This window comes from Xenopus laevis, chromosome 3S, assembly GCF_017654675.1.
Source record: "Xenopus laevis strain J_2021 chromosome 3S, Xenopus_laevis_v10.1, whole genome shotgun sequence".
Lineage (NCBI taxonomy): Eukaryota > Metazoa > Chordata > Amphibia > Anura > Pipidae > Xenopus > Xenopus laevis.
Window position 1 is genome coordinate 59,015,996 of NC_054376.1, and position 20,582 is coordinate 59,036,577.

General features: G+C 37.3%; 1 protein-coding gene across 4 annotated transcripts in view; it reads left to right on the forward strand.

Moving 5' to 3' along the window:
* The window catches only part of csnk1g1.S (casein kinase 1 gamma 1 S homeolog), a 37,527-nt gene extending 22,737 nt beyond the window's left edge, over positions 1–14,790 (forward strand). The window contains exons 10-13 of one of the 4 annotated variants that reach the window (XM_041587588.1): positions 928–1,038; positions 2,620–2,726; positions 4,506–4,529; positions 12,364–14,790. In XM_041587588.1, the coding sequence (XP_041443522.1) occupies positions 928–1,038; positions 2,620–2,726; positions 4,506–4,529; positions 12,364–12,421 (300 nt within the window). In that variant the 3' untranslated portion in view covers positions 12,422–14,790. 4 annotated transcript variants of the gene reach the window in all.
* The last annotated feature ends 5,792 nt before the right edge of the window (positions 14,791–20,582 follow it).

Consider the following 20,582-nt stretch of genomic DNA (forward strand, 5'->3'; position numbering starts at 1 on the left):
GAACGAGAGAGAGAGAGAGAGAGAACGCACTCTTAGGGCCATGTATATTTCCTGTTGGTGCATTATAAAATTGTGGAAGGAGCAAGTCATGGCTTCCTGTGTGTTGCAGCAGATCATTAAATAATGCATGTTGTGCAGGGCTGTTAGATAAGTTAATTTTCTACCTAATTGCCCTCATCTATGTCTTAAAGGGCCAGTAATATTAAATACTTAGCGGTGTGTGTGTATATATACACACAGTACACCCCTACTGTAATTATATGTAGATATGTTACATATAAAAGCAGAAAGAACCTCAGAGGTAGCTTCTTTGAAAATGTATTAGGTAAATTTATCAGATTGAAACATCACATCAAGATATATTACTTTTGAGAAAATTGCATTAATGGACTAATGAAAGGGCTGGTTGCAATAAAAAGTCATATCCTTTTCCGGAAAGCAATCTTTACATATTTTGGATCTCCATACAGTAAGTATGGTTGTATTGCTTTTAACAATCTTAATTTTGAGCAAGTACAAGGTGAGTTTTATTATTACATTATATACATTTTTAAAAAATGGGTTGGTTGCATGGAAGCCTTCCAGTTCAATCTTGAGAACTAGATGTTACTGTACCGGACTGATTCTTTGTAAAAACAAATGACCCTTGCTTACAGTTTTGTTACTCTGTTTAATTATATTTTGCTTACACTACCATGCCAAGCCTCTCTTGATCATAAAAGTTGAACTAAATATGCTTTTGTGGCAAAGAGAGGGCTAAATACTTTCCTATGCTTTCAGCACATGATCACAGCTGTGCTTTCTACTCACCTTCACTAACACAGTGATATGTTTCCATTGCTTTGGCCTGGCTGATACCCCTTTTCCCAAATCCAATCCCTCGCCTCCACATCTCGCAATCGCATGCTTCCTAACACTTCTGAGCAGACGGGCGTGCCAGACCGCAGAGGAGCTTGGGACTTGCAGGTCGGCCGGCAGGCTCATCCCGCTTACCTGGTACCTCACCTGGCATCAGACCGCCATGGGGGATCCGTGCAGGTATTAGACAATGAGCAATGAGACTGTTTGTTGTAATTTTAGGCAGCTGCAGGATAGGGAACAAGTAGATGTTTGAATTAATTAGCTTTAAATCTTTCGTTTTGGAATGTCTTAAACATGTCACACACATTTTACAGCACAGATGTTGTTTCAATCCTTAAAGGGATTGTTCACCTTCAAATACTTTTTTTCAGTTCATTTGGTTTCAGATAGTTCACCAGAAATCTAGTTTGTATTAGTGACCATTTTTCTGATATTGAAATCTAAACTTTAATTTTTCACCATCTAAACCGGAAGGGGGGGTCGCCGACTCTAACTGTTTAAATTGATACATTTAATTGATACATTTCTTATCTTTGAATCTCTGAGTTTCATTAAAGACAATTGTTAGAATTGATACAATAGTTGCTAATATTCCACAGATACTGCTGAGAAATGTATCAACTGATTGTATAAACTAAATGTAGCAAATTGTAACAGTTCAGAATGCACTTGAATCACAGCTTTCAGACTGAAACACTGGAGACAGAAACATCGAACTTTAAACTTACATTTTGGGGGAAACAGTAAGAGATAAAATATGGAAAGCAAATGAAAAAAAGTCTTTGTTTATTGTGAACCATCTGAAAACAACTGAAATTTGTTTGGAAGGTGAACAAACCCTTTAAGACTACATAAGAACAGTGCCAGCTTCATACTGAAGATTATTCCGTGAGGTTTGAATGAGATGATGTTTTTATGAATCATGACATGAGGGATCATTTACTATAAGAGAGTTTGCACACTGCCTTCTTCGGGCCCTGTGGCAGCATTTCTACATTGAGACCTACAGCTACCACACTGAATGCAGTGCTGCCTTCTTTCAGCACCGCTGTATTCATGAGGTTGGAATGGAGGCATCCCCCTATCTAGCCCTTTACTTTTATGTCATTCAGATGTGCAAGTTAGGGAACCGCAAGGGACATAGGTGGTAAGGGCAGGACCCCATTGTGACCTTTTTCTTTTGTCACTTCTTAACTGACGCTAATCTGCACCTTGCACGGGCACTTGAGCCCCTTTTTTACTACAACTAAGAAGTGGAAGAGCACTAACTCCCTATATTTTAGGGAAAGCACTTAAAAAGATGATATTCTCCCAAAGATAAATATTTTCTAGTGACTGTAGGTAGAACACCAGGAATAACACTCTGCGTCTGTATTATATAGTTACAAAAAAGGAACAGGGTGCTCCATTGTTTGCTGTTAGGAATGTCATTCATGTGTGACTATACATTTATTATTATGCTGTCATTTATAAAGTCCCTAATGGTTGGGTTCCTGCTGTTAAGATTTCTGAAAGATGATAAATAAAATAAATCAAGTCTGTTGGAGTGTTCTTCTGGTTATGTCTGAACAAGATTTGGCACTAGCAACAGTAATTAGTAGAAACTGAGTGTCTTTCATCTGCACTTTTATACCAAAGCGTAAAACTTTTCAATTACATATGTTAGATGAAGTAAGAATTTAAGTTAGAATAAGGCCCATCCTACAGTTTAGGAAGTTGTGTTACTCATGTTCTAATTATAATTTCATTTTGGTGTAGGTAATGAGTTCAACTAATGGGCAGCTTAATGCAGATGACCAAACGGGAGGTCACTCCAATGCACCGATCACAGCGCAGGCCGAGGTGGAGGTTGTGGAGGAAGCAAAGTATGTACTCATTCTTTCTACTTAACCAGATTCTGTGCTTGCATGTTTTACCTAATTTGCCTCATGTGTCTTTCATCCATTCCTCAGACTACCATTTGCCATTTCTTAAGCATCTACTGTATATCTATACAATCATTTACAGCCATATTTTAACGCAAATGCTTCTGCATGCGGTCGCTCAGACTCCCTCTTTAATAATGCAAGATTTAGCCACAAAAACCCAGTGTTGCTTTGCATATTGCAGTTAGCAACTGTGTTTATTTATTCTTATGGTTATGTTGGATTGAGAGTAAATCTGAAAGGTCATTCTTCCAATTATAGTTTGATGTATACTATGTCCATTCTCTGACTCTCTTTGAAGGTCAGCTTTTAATTAGAAGTTTGCTAAACTACACTAAATGTATTCTAGTCTCATATGTGGCATTATTCTGAATAACAAACTTCTCATAAAAATGACCAGTGTAACTAATCATGTGTCCTGTCCAGAACATTATAATGTTTGGTGTTGCCTTTGGTCTTTATTTGCTCTTTAAAGTTTGTTTTATGTAATTTGAGAAAGGAAGCTACTTTATTTTCAGGTAATTTTAGTGTTATAAACGGTATTTGATGCATTTTATTTGAGACGTTTGTTTTAAAGTCCTATAGAAATATAAGGGTGTTAGCAGAGTGGAGCTAACAAGCATTTTTAGTAAATACAAAGTTAGGGAAAATAACTTTCGTTTGCACTACTGGCCAAACCAGAGATGTCTTAAATTTACTCCAGCTGTTTTTAAAACAATTCAGCATCTATCGGCTGATGTTGGCTTTCAAGTTATGATGAAAGTTTTAGTTCTGCAACAGCTAGAAAAGCTCAGGTTGAACATAGTATATATGTAGTGAGCTTTGGTCCCCAAATTACCCCATGTAGAAAGTGCACATTGTCATTTTCACTAGTGTATGTGTGTAAGAGTATTCTGTATTCATAGAGCTGTATTGCATGTACTGATTGTCCTGATTTTGGGATGGAGAAGCAATATTCCTTTCTATTATTTACTTGGGTCAGGAAAGCATATCTGTTTCTAAAGACATCAGGAAATGCAGCTGAAATGACTTCTTTCACCCAGCACATGCCATATTGTTTATATATTCATGTTTGTGGATATATGGAAACATTTATGTGTGAAACGGTGAATGTTCCAAAATGCTTTTGTTCCTTGAAAGAGGATATAAAGGCTTCCCAGCAAGTTTATGGATTTGGTTGGACAGTCTTAGAATAAGCAACATTCTAATATATATGTATTATTTTAGTCCTGTTTAGGAGTTTTAAGCTTCAGTTCCATCAGCCATATCTGAGAGCACATTGTCTGATCATGTTCATTCAAATAATTACAGCTTTCTGCTGCATACTCCCATTTCTGCTATAGGATCCAATTGAGAGCGAGTACAAGTGGTTCCTAGCACTGATGTCTCATGTACTTGTTTGCTATTGGCTTCTGCTGAAAAAGGAGAGTATGAAGATAGCAGTGAAGAATCAATACATATATTTTAGAAAGCAATTTAAGTAATTCTAACTGTATCACTAAACTTTGTGGAAAACCTTTACTTCCTCTTTAGTAACGGCTAAGAGATAAACTAGATTATATTATTGTCCCAGGCTCTCTTTGCCTAATTGCAATCTCCCACTATTTTTACGACCTGCAAGGCATGTTGTCTGCATGGCTGCATCCCCCATTCTATACCCTTTGTCTCTTAGGTGTATTAATATTTCTCTCTTTCTCTCTGTCTTTTACCAAACTTTAGCTGCGTGAAAATGCTCAACTTGTGGTGAGTCTCTCTCTCGGCAGAGCACACACCATTGAAAAGCCCCCTTTAAGTTACATTATAGTTATTCAGTGATTCTTTATCTGCAGAATAGGCCATCATTTGTCTAAAAAGCTAAACCACATAAAATATCACATAAATAAGTCTGAAATATACAACTGGTGTTTGGAGATGTGTACAAATATAGCCTGGAAGGCATATTTAATCAGTACACCTATTGCTAGGTAAGGGAAATAGATTTGCGAGAAATATAGCACTTTCGGCCCAACATTGGGGCCTTTATCAAGAAAAAAAAATAAAAATATATGTATATGTATATGTATATGTATATATATATATATATATATATATATATATATATATTATATTATATATATATATATATATATATAGAGCATATACTATTGACATGATCCATAGACATTGAAAGAGGGGGTTGTGTATATTTCTGTAGATGAATGAGGTTCTCTCCCAACTACAAAAATAAGAAAGATAGCTAACATACTTAATGGCAAAAATCATCTTGCTTTAGTGAACAATACAAATAGGCAAAGTATTGGCTTCCAAAAAAGGTGAATATATAAATTATGCTCCTCCATAGCAATACATTATTTGTCCCCACACCAGTAAGCCCTTTGTTTTCTGGGTATCTTTGACACCCACAGTCATGTACTTATGCTTTGAAATTTTTGTATGTACTGTATGTGTGCCCTGGTTTTGCTTTAAAAACCCAATGAGGAAGTGTGTTGAAATTGTTGCCTTGCAAATGTAAAAAAGAAAAAATCTAAAATTACAAACTTAACTTCCCTCTTTAGGATTCTCTTTTACATATGCAAAATTGGTGAAATGTTCACAGATGCTTTCTCTCTGGTGTGTGTTTACCCAGGTACATAGTAACCTGAAAAATCCAGTCATCCTAACTTGAGCGAAGCCAACCAGTATCTATTTGTGATACAACTGTGTAATGTTAAAAAGTTTAGAGTAGATCAACAGAACCCCTTTATTTTTACTTTATTTTATCATTTGCTAGAAGCGTGCCCAGTTCTGTTTTTACACCTGTTGTATCTACTAGTTCAGCATCTTTAAGAAAAAATCTTTAAAGGGATACTGTCATGGGAAAACGTGTTTTTTTCCCGAAATGCATAAGTTAATAGTGCTGCTCAAGCAGACTTCTGCACTGAAATCCATTTTTCGAAATGACAAATGGATTTTTTTATATTTAATTTTGAAATCTGACATTGGGCTGGACATACTGTATTGCCAGTTTCCAAGGTGTCCCTAGTCATGTAACTTTTGCTCTGATACAGTCACTCTTTACTGCTGCACTGCAAGTTGGAGTGATAACACCCCCTCCCTTCTCTCCCACAGCAGCCCATCAGCAGAACATTGGGAATGTAACCAGATAACAGCATCCTGGTAGCACTCTATTGTAAAATTCCATGTCCCACTGTGACTCTTTCAGTTGCATTGAGTAGGAGAAACAATAGCCTGCCTGAAAGCAATACTATCCTGAAGTGCTGGCTCTTTCTGAAAGCACATGACCAGGCAAAATTACCTGAGATGGCTGCCTACTAACCCAAATTACCACAATATAATAGACTTGCTGGGTTAGGAATGAAATCTTACGTGGTCGAGTGAATTATCTGCAGTGTAAACAGTATAATTTAGAAATAAAAACGACACCATAAAAATCATGACAGATAAAAAATGTATGTTCTCACTGTATACAAACTTAACCTCCTTTCTTCTAACATAGCTATCTGCCGCCATTCATTATATCAAAGTTACAGCTATAGAAACACTTGGTTGAATCTTAGAGTATTAAGAGGGCTGCAAATAATAGAATCTTTATTTGATGTCAGGATGGACCTACTCCTACACTATGCATTCACAGTGGGGAATTGCCAATTGTTTGCATTCCCCTGTTCACATCTCAAGTCATGCATATAAATTATATCCCCCATCTCTAATTACTTTATTGCCAGGAATTCTTCTTTTGGTCTCTGATTCATTAGTGTCCATTTTCTGTTCACCATCAAAATATCTGTGTCTGGGACATTACCGGTATGGGCTCTGTTATCCGGAAACCCATTAACCAGAAAGATCCAAAGCACGGGAAGTCCGCCTCCCATGGACTCCATTTTAATCAAATAAGTCAAATGTTTAACAATTTATTTTTTTTCTCTATAATAAGAAAATTGTACGTTGTTCAACTAGTGAACGGACGCTCCATGACTTTAATGGGCGCCGGCATCAATTTTGACACCGCTGAATTGTCTCGGGCGTCAAAATTACAGTTTCACGAAAACGAAAAGGGACAAATTTGCCCATCCCTAATCTTAACTAAAGCTGGCCATAGACGTGCAGATTTTAGCCTTGTATCCAACGGGGCAATCTTCCGACCTGCAATTAGCATTCAGATTAAATAAAGTAGTAAAAGAACATATCAGACGTTGTTCTGGCTGTGACTGCAATCGTACGAAAGTTACGTCTGACAAATTGTAGTGACAGTCACCCATTGAGATCGTGAGGCAATACACACAGAGAGGTTGTCAGTGGCCGGTCAAACCTGTCCGATCGACTAAACGGTCGATCGGTATGGTACGAAAAATGTTAGGACGATCTACATGGTTACAAAGTTGTATGAATCGAAGGTATCTTTGTATCTATGGCCAGTATAAAATTAGGGATGCACCAAATGCCAGATCCAAATTATATTTATCACGATTTGGCCGAATCCAAGAACCTGGCCATTCCATTCTTATCTTATTGGAAAAAATTGGCACACAAGCATCTGGTTTTTCCTCATTGATGCCACTGCCTTTCCGGTGCTGCAAAAGGTTTCGGATTCGGGCAAATCTGTAACCGTGGATTCGGCCAAACCCAAAAATGCAGGGTTCGGTGCATCCCGTCTATACCAATTTTTACATGTTCTGCTATATATATGTGTCATATTTAGGTTTTATTATTCTACATTATATTCTCAGCAATCACAGAAATATTAATGTTTAGTTCTCACATTAATGAACTATTAAATAAAAATGACCCTAGTGCATAACCTAGTGTTTTACTATTAAAAGCACAAGTTCAGTTTGTGTAGGGCTGTCTATCTGGAGGATTTGGTCATGCATAGAATTTTATAGCCCTCTCCACCCAAGACTTCTGTAGACTTTATCGAATGACCATTCTTTTTTTAAATGAAACCCCATATGTTTAATTGATCTGCTACTAAACATTTTGAATGCGAATTAGAGGATGAACTGCATGTTGTTGTTTTTTTTTTGATAAGTATTACATAATCTGAAACGGCATCTTTAACAAACCTTCCAATGGCTCGACTCCTGACTTTTGGATCTGTAACTACATGAGTGAGACCCTTTGGATATTAAAATAACTTGTTTTTTTTATCATCATCAAATCAGGCAAGTGCAAATTAGAAATACAATTATTGCTTAAACATAGTATTTTAGTAGAAATATATATTTATAAACATTTCTTACACTGTTATAAAAACCTGCGGCTTGTGTCTTTGTTTAGTTATGTTATCCTTTGTATTCTGATCTCAGTGATGTCATATTTAATGACTAGCTGAATCTGTGTATTTTACAGCAAAATTCGGTCACCTCAGATGTTTGTGATCTCTATGAAAGCACTCGGCCTGTGGCTCATTTTTTTAAATAGGTTCATTGAACTAATCTAAGTGACTTCTAATATGATTGTTTTATAATTATGGGATAAAGTATTCCTTGCATAATGGGATAAGGTATTCCCTATGTTACTTGCAAAAACAGAACTGTACTGTAGCCTAATGGTGATGTTGAAGTGGCAATAACTTATTGAATATATTAGAGGGATGGAAGACTTAAATTATGAGGGCAGACTATCAAGGTTGGGGTTGTTTTCTCTGGAAAAAAGGCGCTTGCGAGGGGACATGATTACACTTTACAAGTACATTAGAGGACATTATAGACAAATAGCAGGCGACCTTTTTACCCATAAAGTGGATCACTGTACCAGAGGCCACCCCTTCAGACTAGAAGAAAAGAACTTTCATTTGAAGCAACGTAGGGGGTTCTTCACAGTCAGGACAGTGAGGTTGTGGAATGCACTGCCGGGTGATGTTGTGATGGCTGATTCAGGTAATGCCTTTAAGAATGGCTTGGATGATTTTTTGGACAGACATAATATCAAAGGCTATTGTGAATCTAAGATCTGTAGTTAGTATAGGTATGGGTATATAGAATTTAATTAAAAGTAGGGAGGTGTGTGTGTATGGATGCTGGGTTTTCATTTGGAGGGGTTGAACTTGATGGACTTTGTCTTTTTTCAACCCAATTTAACTATGTAACTATGTAACTATGATGCAGTCGGCAGTGGGTTATTTATACATTTCTTTTTTGTGCTACTTGCCCCCCCCCATCCCACCCTCCCTCTCTTGATTAGCAATTAACATGCAAACACATATTACATTTATACAGGGAAATAAGTGTTCTCCAAACAATGTACTATTTTGCCTATGTTATAGGGTAGTTGTCTTTGGTTGTCGTCACTGGCTTTAACACTTTCATTGCCAGAAGATTTTATTACAAGAAAATTTTTTGAGCATTTTGTGCACTTTCATTTGGGGGGGAATTTCCTGGGGACATTTCAGGACTACTTAAGCTTTCTAAATATTCTGAAATCTTTACATAATTCGAATTCTGTAACAAAATATAGGCTCCTTAATATCTAAAGAATTAAAAAATGTAATTTTCCATAACACAAACATCAGAAACACATTTTATTCTTTTTGCAAAAATGCAACTGGTTTGGAGATTCCCATATCTGCTGCACATGTCAATACCAAATATGTATAGTTTTATAGAGAATTCCAACTTGTATGGATCAAAAACTGCCAGCAGCACACTATCACATTTTGAAAGCACCATTCAAGAAATCAGCGTTCTTTAGATTTCAAGGCCAAATATTCCTGTAGTAGCAGGTTTACTCCAGAAAGCCAAACATGTCACATTCTGGCAAATCCAAAGTGGGTAAATATGTCTACCAAGCTGCAAACCTTTCCAAAAGTTGGCAGTTTTGATGAAATGTTTGTAAATTACTTTAAAACTTACACTTTGCAGCATCTTATCTCCCAAGTCATTGGATACCAAGATAAAACACTATAAACCTGATCACCAGGGTTTTACTAATTCCCAATGTGCATAGGTATACTTAAGCATGTGGCACGAAGGGGCCCCAAAATTAAAAATCAAATGATTTATCATTTTTGCTACGGAAAAATTAACACATTTATTGTGATTTATGTGGGGTAAAGCCACAAAAAATAAGTTCTCCCAGAAAGCCATATACCGTATATACTCGAGTATAAGCCGTCCCGAGTATAAGCCGAGGTACCTAATTTTACCTCCAAAAACTGGGAAAGCTTATTGACTCGAGGATGAGAAATGCAGCAGCTTCTGGTAAGTTTCAATCAAAAAATTGAGGGTTTCTGCTCCCATTGGAGGTGCCGGCGTCTCGTTTTTGGATGGCGGCGACCATTCTTGGACGCCGGCGAATATTCTTGGAGACTATTCTTGGACGCCGGCGACTATTCTTAGGCACCGGCGACTATTCTTAGGCTCCGGCGACTATTCTTAGACGCCGGCGACCGTTTTTGCGCTTGACCCGAGTATAAGCCGAGGTAGCGTTTTTCAGCATATTTTGGGGGCTGAAAAACTCGGCTTATACTCGAGTATATACGGTAGATATATTTTTTTGGAAATTGCGAATTGTCTCATCCAAAATGGGTAACTATATCTTTCTACTCCAAACTACCAAACCTTAAAGTTTTTTCGGCTAATGGATCTCTTGTGTCATAAAAAATGCAAAAAAATTCTGCTGATCCCCAGATAACCATATATTTTTGAAAAGTATACATTCTTGTGAATGCATCACATTTGTTTCTGCTTCAAACTATCAAACTGCAAAGCTTTGCTAAAAGTATGGGTTGATGAAATTTCTAAAAAATCACCTGAAAGCATCCATTTTATATCTCCCACGTATCCTTATGAACCAAAATTATACAACCTGAAAATGAATCACTGGGAAGTTTGATGTCCAATGTACATGAGTTTTCAAATTTTCATAGTTAACACTTTAGCTGCTGCAAAATGAGCACACTGCAGGCATTTTATGTATAAGTTGGTGGAACCCTGAAAACCATATATTTATGGAAAGTACACATTCTGACAATCCAAAAGTGTAAGTGTGTCTTTCTACCCCAAACTGCAAAGTTTTCCTAAATTTCTGACAATTGCCTAAAAAATAGCTATTTGCCACTTTTAATTTGCATATTCTTACATACAAAGATAAATCTGCCGCAGTATGAAAGCCAGGTGGTCTACTGAATGTATAAATGCCCAATAGGCATGGATCTACCAAAGTATGTGGCATGTAGGGACACAAAAATGAAAACAGTACAATGGAACACTACAAAGACCTCCGTAAACCATATATTTTTGAAAAGTACACATTATGAGTAATTTGAAATGGGTAAAATATATGTATTTCTATTATAGAACAAAACTCAAAGCAATTCTAAAAACATAAAACACATACAATAATGCAGGGTTAAAAGTGCCATATAATCAAAACTATGAAAATAATGAAATGTGATCTGAGAGTGTGTTTATTGGTCAAAATCCCTGCTTCAACAGTCACGCTGCCAAATAAACCGTTTTTAAATTAAAAACAGCCAAAATGGTAAAAAGCAATAAATAAAAATTAAAGGGTATTGAGTATACATTGTTTGTATATTTGTGTATATGCGTGTAGTAGAAGGATTTTCTCGTAGTATACTTCCTCTGCAGGCTATTTAGAGCAAAATGGCTTGTTCAAGAAACCCAAGGCCTTAAATTTAGTAGGATCTGTTTAGTATAATCATTAATGTGCAAGCATTTACTACTTTCGTACTAACTCCTTTCTCCATGTTTTTTGTATGCCAGTGTTGTCTGCCCACAGCTTGCACACCTTCTCTCTCACTGTGTAATGTCTGCATGTACAAAAACTCTCTCACTGCTCATCGCAGGTGTCTTTAGTCTGCACCACATATTTCAGTCTCCATATTGTGTTCCAGTGATTACCACTTGGGGGTACCAGGCCCAGGGTTATTCCAGCGTGCACCACAGAGCACTTCTCTTCCGGCTTCTTCCTTTTTCAAATTTCCCAGGGGGAAACGCATGTGCAGTGGAATGAAAAAGCTGACTTTTTGGTTAAAGTTTGGCTTTTCACTTTAATGCGCATGCGCAGCTGCGAGAAGAAAGAAGAAGCGGGAAGAGAAGCAATCTGCGGTGCTTGCTGGAATAACCTCGGGCCTGTGCAGTTTTCTGCTGATAGGAGCACCAGCCTGTGGTTTTAAAGTAAGTAAATACATTGACGTAGGGGATGTCTAACATTTGGCACCCCCAAGTGCTAAACAACTTTCCTTCTCCTTTAAGAGGACCTGAGATATAGTGGTGGAAGTTTTTTAAGACAAACACATTTGCACAGTTTTATAATGCTTATTCAACCAATAAAATAATAACACTAAACTTTTACTCTTTTTCTTGTTTATCTTTGTTGCAAGTCTGAAATATTTGCATAGGTTTTGTTAAATCTAGACACTTAACGTTATCATTATACAGTTTCAGACTACTATGAAAATACATTCTTGCATAAATATTGCCTATTTACATAGATTTGTAACTGTTGGTATTGTACACATTTCCTAGTCCTCATCAGCTATATAAAAATGAATTTGCAAACTATTCATAGTACACCGTACCAGTGGAATCTAACCTTTGTTATCCTTTTTTGGTAGGTGCTGCTGTTTTTTTAAGAGGAAAAGGAAGAACCACTCTCAACGGCACCACAAATGAGCTGCCAGAATTTTCTGGAAGAGATTATTGAATTTGACATGCAGAGCTGCTCTGTAAATGACTCCAGGGCATTTGGGGAAAGAGTATGCGGGTTCTATGTGGCTTGTCATTCAAGGGAAACAAAAAAAAAAGGCGAAATATTTAAAAATGTCTGCATTAATCTGCTGCCAGCTCGCAAACGGTTCCTGAGACAATAGGTGCAATAAGGTTTAGCCCTCTAAAAGAGTGATGAGATGGAGGGTCGCGCCTACAATTCTGATGAGGGACTGGCAGGGACCATGCCTTCACAATACTTTGTATTACCTGCATTAATTAATGCACTCCTGAATTGCCTGTTTCAACCCTAATGATTTATACTCATTGCCTAGGGCTGCACCTCAACTTCTTGTTTTACCTCCACCTTAACCATGAAGACAAGATGTTGGGTAAAAGAGTTGACTACTTTTTGAAGTTTGTTTTTATTGTCGTCTTTTTATTATTATTTTTTTTGGTCCCTCCTTTCATGTTTCATTTTTTTTTTCTCTTCATCAAAATAAAATGTAGAGAATTACTGAGCATTCCATGTTAGATGGGCCACTTCATGCATGGTTAGATGCCCCAAGGAGTCTCTGTTGCACTACTGGCTTTAAAGTAAATATACATTTTATAAGAATTATGTGCGCTCTGTCTGCTCTGCCGCACATACTCTTCCGAGTGACACTCAGGATGTAAAATATCGGAGCCCTGTCTCCCTGCTTAGCTTTATGTATACAGCAGAAACCCCTCACCCCCTACCCAAATCAAACTGAGGATTAATATTTAGTATTGCTGCTTCAGGGGTGAATCCAATAGAAATCACAAGGACTTGATTCTATGAAAGACATTTCTATGCTTGAATTCCTGCTTTGTTTTCACAACTTTATTATTTTAACAGGAGCCTACGAACCTTTTCTGTCATTTTAGCATGGTATTGTAGACAATACCTTTCCTTAAAAACACAATATACTGTTTGATTTCTTGAATTATTGTGGAGGGTAAGGCTTGTTTTTCCATGTGTTATAAGATACACTGAGTTTTGATGCAGAAAACTGTGAATCTGTTTTCCTTGCTTTTATGTATCACTTTAAAAAAAAAAACAACTCCTTCCTAATGCTTTCTTATCCGACAGGCTGGTTCTAGGTCATCAGCCCGTGGAGCTCCTACCTTGATAGATAGCTTACAACTCTAAAAATCCCCTATCTATCTTAGCCGATAGGGGTTGTTGGGTGTTGTAGTTAAACTGCAATTGGAGTGCCAAGGATCGTCTCTCCCTGTTATAGATGTTTACATAATGAACAAATTGAAAAATGAAAATAATCTAAATCTGGTAATACCTTGATTATATATAAAGCCCCGTACTTAAAGGTAAACAAATTATTGACTAATAACCTTTTAATTAGAGCCAGTCTTTTTCTAATACATTAATCCTCAGCTGTTGGAGGAAATACTGAGAATCCAGCATTATGTACACTGATGCAATGCTCATCTGACCCTGTGTAAGCCATTGTTTGGCAGAATTGAGGTTGGGTAACCCATAGGCGATCTCTGAACAGTGTCCCTACTGGTCCAGTGCCTTTTTTTTCTGCCAAGTGGTTGAATACTAAATTCCAAAAGCTTTGCAACAAGGATACACACACCTCTTGAAGATGCCTCTCTGGGTTGTGAGGTGAACCCGGGCCTTCCGTTAATCTTTCTTTTACTTAGTCCTCTCCTCCATTCAGTGTGGATGGATTACCCCTCAGGAATCTTTTCACTTACCTGCAATGTACAAAGACCACCCTTTCAATGTAATTTTTATTTTACCTGTATATTTAATTTAGAGCATCGCATTGCACTGTAGCTATAAGGGGAATTTTTTTAAAGCTTTTTTTTTTTTTTTCCTTTTAAAAACTTAAATAAATGTTTGGCTGTTTAAAATTGTTGGTGAAGGTATCTGAAACTGTTGCTTACCTGATTAAATGAAGGACTGTGTTTTATCTTCTGCAAACATTTAATCACTTCTTAACGTGTGTAAACCAAGGCAGCAATTGTTTCTGTTGTACTTCCCTAAGCTGTGTATTTATTTCTGCACCTCTGCATTTGTGTGCGTTAGCTAGTGGCTATAGGATGGTGTATTCAAAATGACTACTTTGACAAAATAAGCAGGAAAAGAATACAGACACAATCTTTTCAGATCCAAACATCTCTCTAGGAATGTAAGTTACATCAATAGCATTTTTATTTAAAGGGGTTCTCCACCCAAAACTAATTCAACTTGGCAATATATATTAAACTTTTTAATTTTTTTTAGATTTGTTTTAAAGTTACCCTATTAAAAAGCAGTATCTTTCTGCCTGTTTACATACTCTGCACTTATGTCTCTGACTTTAACTTTGTCTGAAACAATACTGTAAGGCAACTGATTAAATGACCTGGAAGAGAACCGGCTCCTGTTGAATTGTTAGTCAGACCCAAAGGACAAAAAAGGATAAACAAACACTGCTCTCAATTGCATATCCATTTTTTCACTACATTATACAAAAGGACAGCTCACAGCCATAAGTGAATTCTGAAATATGGTAAGTAACACTAACCACTGGTAAATTTACATAGTTAATAAAGAATCATATGGTTCTTATTTACAATAAAAATGTAAATGTTTATAATTAATTAAAAAATTAGTAGGGTAGTTAGTTTTTACGAATTTTACAATTCAAAACAGTAACCAAAATAAAGCCACACAGGCCAAACACCACATGGTATTTGATCTATTTGCTTGAGGGCCAAACAGACATATGAGGGGAATATTCAAAATATAGGTTTTTTGTTTTTTTTATTGGTCTGCTTGTTCAGGCTAACCGGCATCTTGTGAAAGTGAAAAGGTGCTGCTGCTGCCAGGTTATACTAATTAAAGCTGGCCATAGACTCAAAGATTTCCCTGCAATATCTGACGAATGATCGAACGTCCTCATCTCCCGACCTGCCACTAACCATTCAGATCAAACAAAGCAGTAAAGAACAGATTAGCCGATGTTCTGCCCCACAGCAATCGTACGAAAGTTTTTGTCCAACAAAGCTGACCATGACAATCTCCCACTGAAGATCGTTCAATTGGCAATACATGCAGAGATATGATCGTCAGCTGACAGAAATCTTTTAACCTGTCCGATCGACTGAACGACCGATCGGCATTGCAAGATAAATGCCGGGACACTCCACACATGATCTGAAAATCGTATGAATCGAGGATTCGTACGATCGGATGTTTGCGTCTATGGCCAGCTTATGTCTTAATAGTTAGACTGTGCATTAGCTATTATAATGCAGTCCTTGGCTAGAGAACACTATATAACATCCTAACAGTCAAAGCAATAATTAATAGTATCCTACTGGCTGAGCAATGCATCAAATGAGATAAAGACTATATTAGGTGCAGTCATTTTAAACCAGGGTAAGGAATAGATTTATATACATTAAGGGGGTTATTTATTAAACTGTGAATGCCAAAAAGACAAAAAATGTGGGGGGGGTTTTTAGTGGGGAAAAAAAAAATCCAGAATTTTTTTTATACACCGAGGATGGAAAAAGTCAGATTCCGAAAATCCGGCATCTCAGTCCTGCCGAGGTTGTATATAATCAACGGGAGAAGTTCCGAAGATATCTTGATCAGCGCTGGGTTTCGTGCAATGCTCCGAAGATTTTGTGGTTTTTGGGCAGAAAATCCTAAACAGTCGTATGATTCGTTTTTTTCTGGGTTTTTCCCCAATTTTCAGGAAAATGTATTGATAAACAAGGGGGAAAAACCTGTGTGGATTTGGTCAGAGTAATTTTCAGAAAACAATTATATAAATTCAGACTTTGATAAATGGACCTCTAAATGTTAGCATATATATTAATTGTGTAATGCTTAATAACATCATAATACATAGATCATGTGTTAGTTGCTATAAGGCAAGTTATGGCTATGGTAGACATTGTGACCATCAGGCTGGAAATGTCTTCTACTGCTATGCCTGGCAACAAAATCATTGTCATTAGATCTAAGGGGTAAATTTATCAAAAAGTGAAGTTCCACCACTTGAGTGAAATTCCGCAGCTCTCAATTAATTTCTATGGGATTTTGAAAGGCGTATTTATCAATGGGTGAAAGTTCACCCTTTGATAAGTACGCCTATAAAAATCCCATAGAAATGAATGGAGAGTGGCGGAATTTCAATATTAACTTCACTCTTTGATAAATATACCCCATTGTCTTGTATAAAATAACGTGAGATGTTAAGCCATAATGGTCAGAGAAGTCAATTGTACTAATAAGCCTGGGTCAGCATTGCAAGTATACCATCATAGGTAGAGTATACATTGGCACAGTAATTCAGGATTCAAAAGTATTTTATAGTAAATTGCTAACACCACTGAAAAACAATGCACTTCATGGGGCACGTTTTAATTGTTTTTGCAAGGCATTATGATAGAGACATAATCATTTAATATGATATAATAGATCAGTCTGTAAACTGCAATCTTCTTTTGTATCAGTTTCATTTGTTTTAGAAGTCTTTCTTGTATATGTGTGTGTACAGTGCTGAAGCTATGTATTAGTTTCTTACCTTGTTCATCCATAGCGCCAACTTGCATCTTAGGAAACAGAGGACACTGTAAAAGCTGCTGCATTGTCCTAGCACTGTTTAAAGGGATACTGTCATGGGAAAACATGTTTTTTTAAAAAGGCATCAGTTAATAGTGCTGCTCCAGCAGAATTCTGCACTGAAATCCATTTTTTAAAAGAGCAAACAGATTTTTTTATATTCAATTTTGAAATCTGACATGGGGCTAGGCTAGACAAAGGGGTATATTTATCAAAGAGTGAAGTTCGCCCACTAGAGTGAAATTCCGCCAGTTCCCGTTCATTTCTATGGGGTTTTTAAAAGCGTATTTATCAAAGGGTGAAATTTCACTTCCACCCATTGATAAATACGCCTTTCAAAATCCCATAGAAATGAATGGAGAGCTGCGGAATTTCACTCTAATGGCGGAACTTCACTCTTTGATAAATTTACCCCATAGTGTCAGTTTCCCAGCTGCCCCAAGAGTGACTGAATTTATCAGAGCACAAGTCACATGACTGGGGGCAGTTGGGAAACGGACAATATATCTAGCCCCATGTCAGATTTAACAAAATCTGAAATAACTTACTGATTCTCTGCTTGAGCTCCTCTTCAGAAACGGTGATGATCCATCACGCAGTGCTCAATTTCTCTTCCCTGCCTTGTATATGAGATAGCCATGGCGGAGAAATTGAGCACCGCACGATGGATCGTCGCTCTGTCGTCGTTTCTGAAGAGGAGCGCAAGCAGAGAATCAGTAAGTTAAGTGTCTTGGTGTTTTTTTTTTTTCATTAAGTAGAAACTAATTTTTAAAAATAATTTTTTGTTACTAGTATTTTAAAGGCAATGTGGTGATCTACATTCATAATGTAAAGATATTTTTAAGCAAATTCCCACATGCAGCTCCTCGTTATGGATAATTACCTGGAAGACCTCAGGTGCTGGGAATTCTGGATAATCGATCCCGTAATGTTAGTTGTGCAAATTCACATAACATAATAAAGCCGACATAGCTTGAAGTAGTGAAGCAGAGGTAAGAAAGTTGCCTGAGCAATATTTAAAATGGTAACTCACCCCTGCGGCTGAGTGCTTTATAACTCAACGCAGGGGAGTGTCCTGGATGGTAGTATTAACCAATGCATCTGGGGGACTACCAATGTTTTGAAGGGAAAAAAAAGTATGCTGTTCTCAGCTGCCACCTCATCATTACAGATGGCCCCATAACAATGATTGTGTTCAGAATAATATAGTTACATTGGTTTGAAAAATACCAAAAGACCATCAGGTTCAATGCCTCCAAATGAACCCAGTGTGCACTGCACATTCTATTCCAAATCAAAAAAAAGAAGAAAAATTTGTAAAATTTGCTCAACACCATAGTATGAGAAACATCCCCAAAATAATGATGATTGAGCCACCATGCTTCACTGTCTTCACACTGTACTGTGGCTTTAATTCAATGTTTGGGGGTCGTCTAACAAACTGCAGCCCCTAGACCCAAGAAGAACAATCTTGCTTTTATCAGTCCACGAAATGTTGCTCCATATCACTTTAGGCCAATCAGTGTTCTTTGGTAAATTGTAACCTCTCCAGCACGTCTTTTTTTCAACAACTGAACTTTGTGGGGGCTTCTTGCCAATAGCTTGACTTCACATAGGCGTCTGCTAATTGTAACAGTACTCACAGATAACTTTAGACCTTCTTTGATCTTCCTGGAGCTGATCATTGGCTGAGTCTTTGCCATTTTGATTATTCTTCTATCCATTCGAAAGGTAGTTTTACATTTTCTTCCATGTTTCTTAGGCTTCGTTTGCCATTTTAAAGCATTTGAGATCATTTTAGCTGAGCAGCCTATCATTTTCTTTTGTATGTTTTTCCCTCTCCAAGCAAGCAGGCCTGGATTTGTGGCGAAGCCACAAAGGCCTGGGCCTAGGGCGGCATGACGCCCAGCCCCTTCCTGATGAGCACTGGGGACGCACTGCAATATCTGAAACGACCCTTTTACTCAGATTTTCAGAGAGAAATGCACTATAACCAGCATGCACAACATTTGCTCCTTCCTTCCTTAAATGATTGAATTATTTGGAACAAGCCTCAATTAATGATTAAATTACACAGAATCTGCAGCATGCATGTCATGACTGTTGGGTCTATTGGTTTTCTATTACTCTACTACACCTACTAGTAAATAATTTGCCATGTAGAGATATAATTTCTAGCACAAACAGTGAGTAATCGGGTGATGACTGATATTATTCTCATGGCCAGCCATATAATGTTCCCTTTAGTGGTTTAAAAGGCATGGTCCAGTTATTGGCGATACAAATAATTCAGAAGCAATAGCACCAACATTTGAGGTGCCACAAAGATATATGTTCCCCCAGAATGCTATTTGCAATCCACATAGATACACTAGGTAGATGTGCTGCCCACACTCTGCTATACAGGTCCCTCTTGATGTTTCAAGGGCCTTGCGATTGCCATAACATGGATAGCTGAATGACCTTCTGCAAATGATGAGTTAACTCCAGAAACCTCACACTTTGTATGGTGAGTAATTGAAGCAGAAGGCCCATAAAAAAGTACAAGGTCATCAATCTAAACCAAAAGGTGTGGGCTTCCAACTCACCCTGTGCGATCAATACCCAATCTTGTTGTTATGTTTAACTGTGAAATCACGCTGAAGCATTAAGAAATAAAAGTGAGCAAGGCCAATGAGTTTTCATGTTAAGATTATGGGCATGTTATATACATTTAATGCCGCCAGCACATTTTAATTCTCACAATGCACTGTTCATGGGTCTCCTGTACAAAATGTTAAAGGCATAATATTAACTGCTCAGCCCCCATACATGTCATATGGCACCTGTTCTCTGTTTGCTGTTCAACACCATGTAAAATAATGCCTTGAATGTAAAGCTATAAATGAGTATGGTAGTTCTCTCTAAAGAATTTTCTGCTCCTCCACTTCAGAGTTATGGCAGCTCACTCATTTATGTGAAGGGTATACTTAGAGAGATCCAGCTATTGAGAAAGTCACAAATAACTGCACTTGAGATGTGAATAGAGCTGCACCAGTGAAAGATTGGCAGAAGTGCGGTTCAGCTGCAAAAGGTTCAGTAACTGCCAATATGTATCTATGTAAACCTGAGCATAGAAACCAAAACAGTGGGCAGAATCAAAGTCAGGGCTATGTCAAGCAGCACAATTCCAGGGACTGATATTCGAGTTAAAGTCAGATAAATCAGGAGGATCATAGCAAAAAAATTAGACCAAAAAATGTAAATCAAAGAACAAAATGAATTAGTATAATGGACACTCACTGGTATGCCATGGCATTAAAACTCCTGACCATCACCCACATGTCTCTCTTTAACTAAGCCTTGTCTTACAGCACATATTTTAAAGGATAACTAAAGCCTAATTAAATAAGTAGGCTAGAAATGTTTTACATTATGTTTTGGGCTTTTGTACCAGCCCAAGGCAGCCACAGCCCTTTAGTAGTAAATATCTGTGCCTCCACAGATGCCTCAGTAGCTCCCCATCTTCTTTGCTGCTGA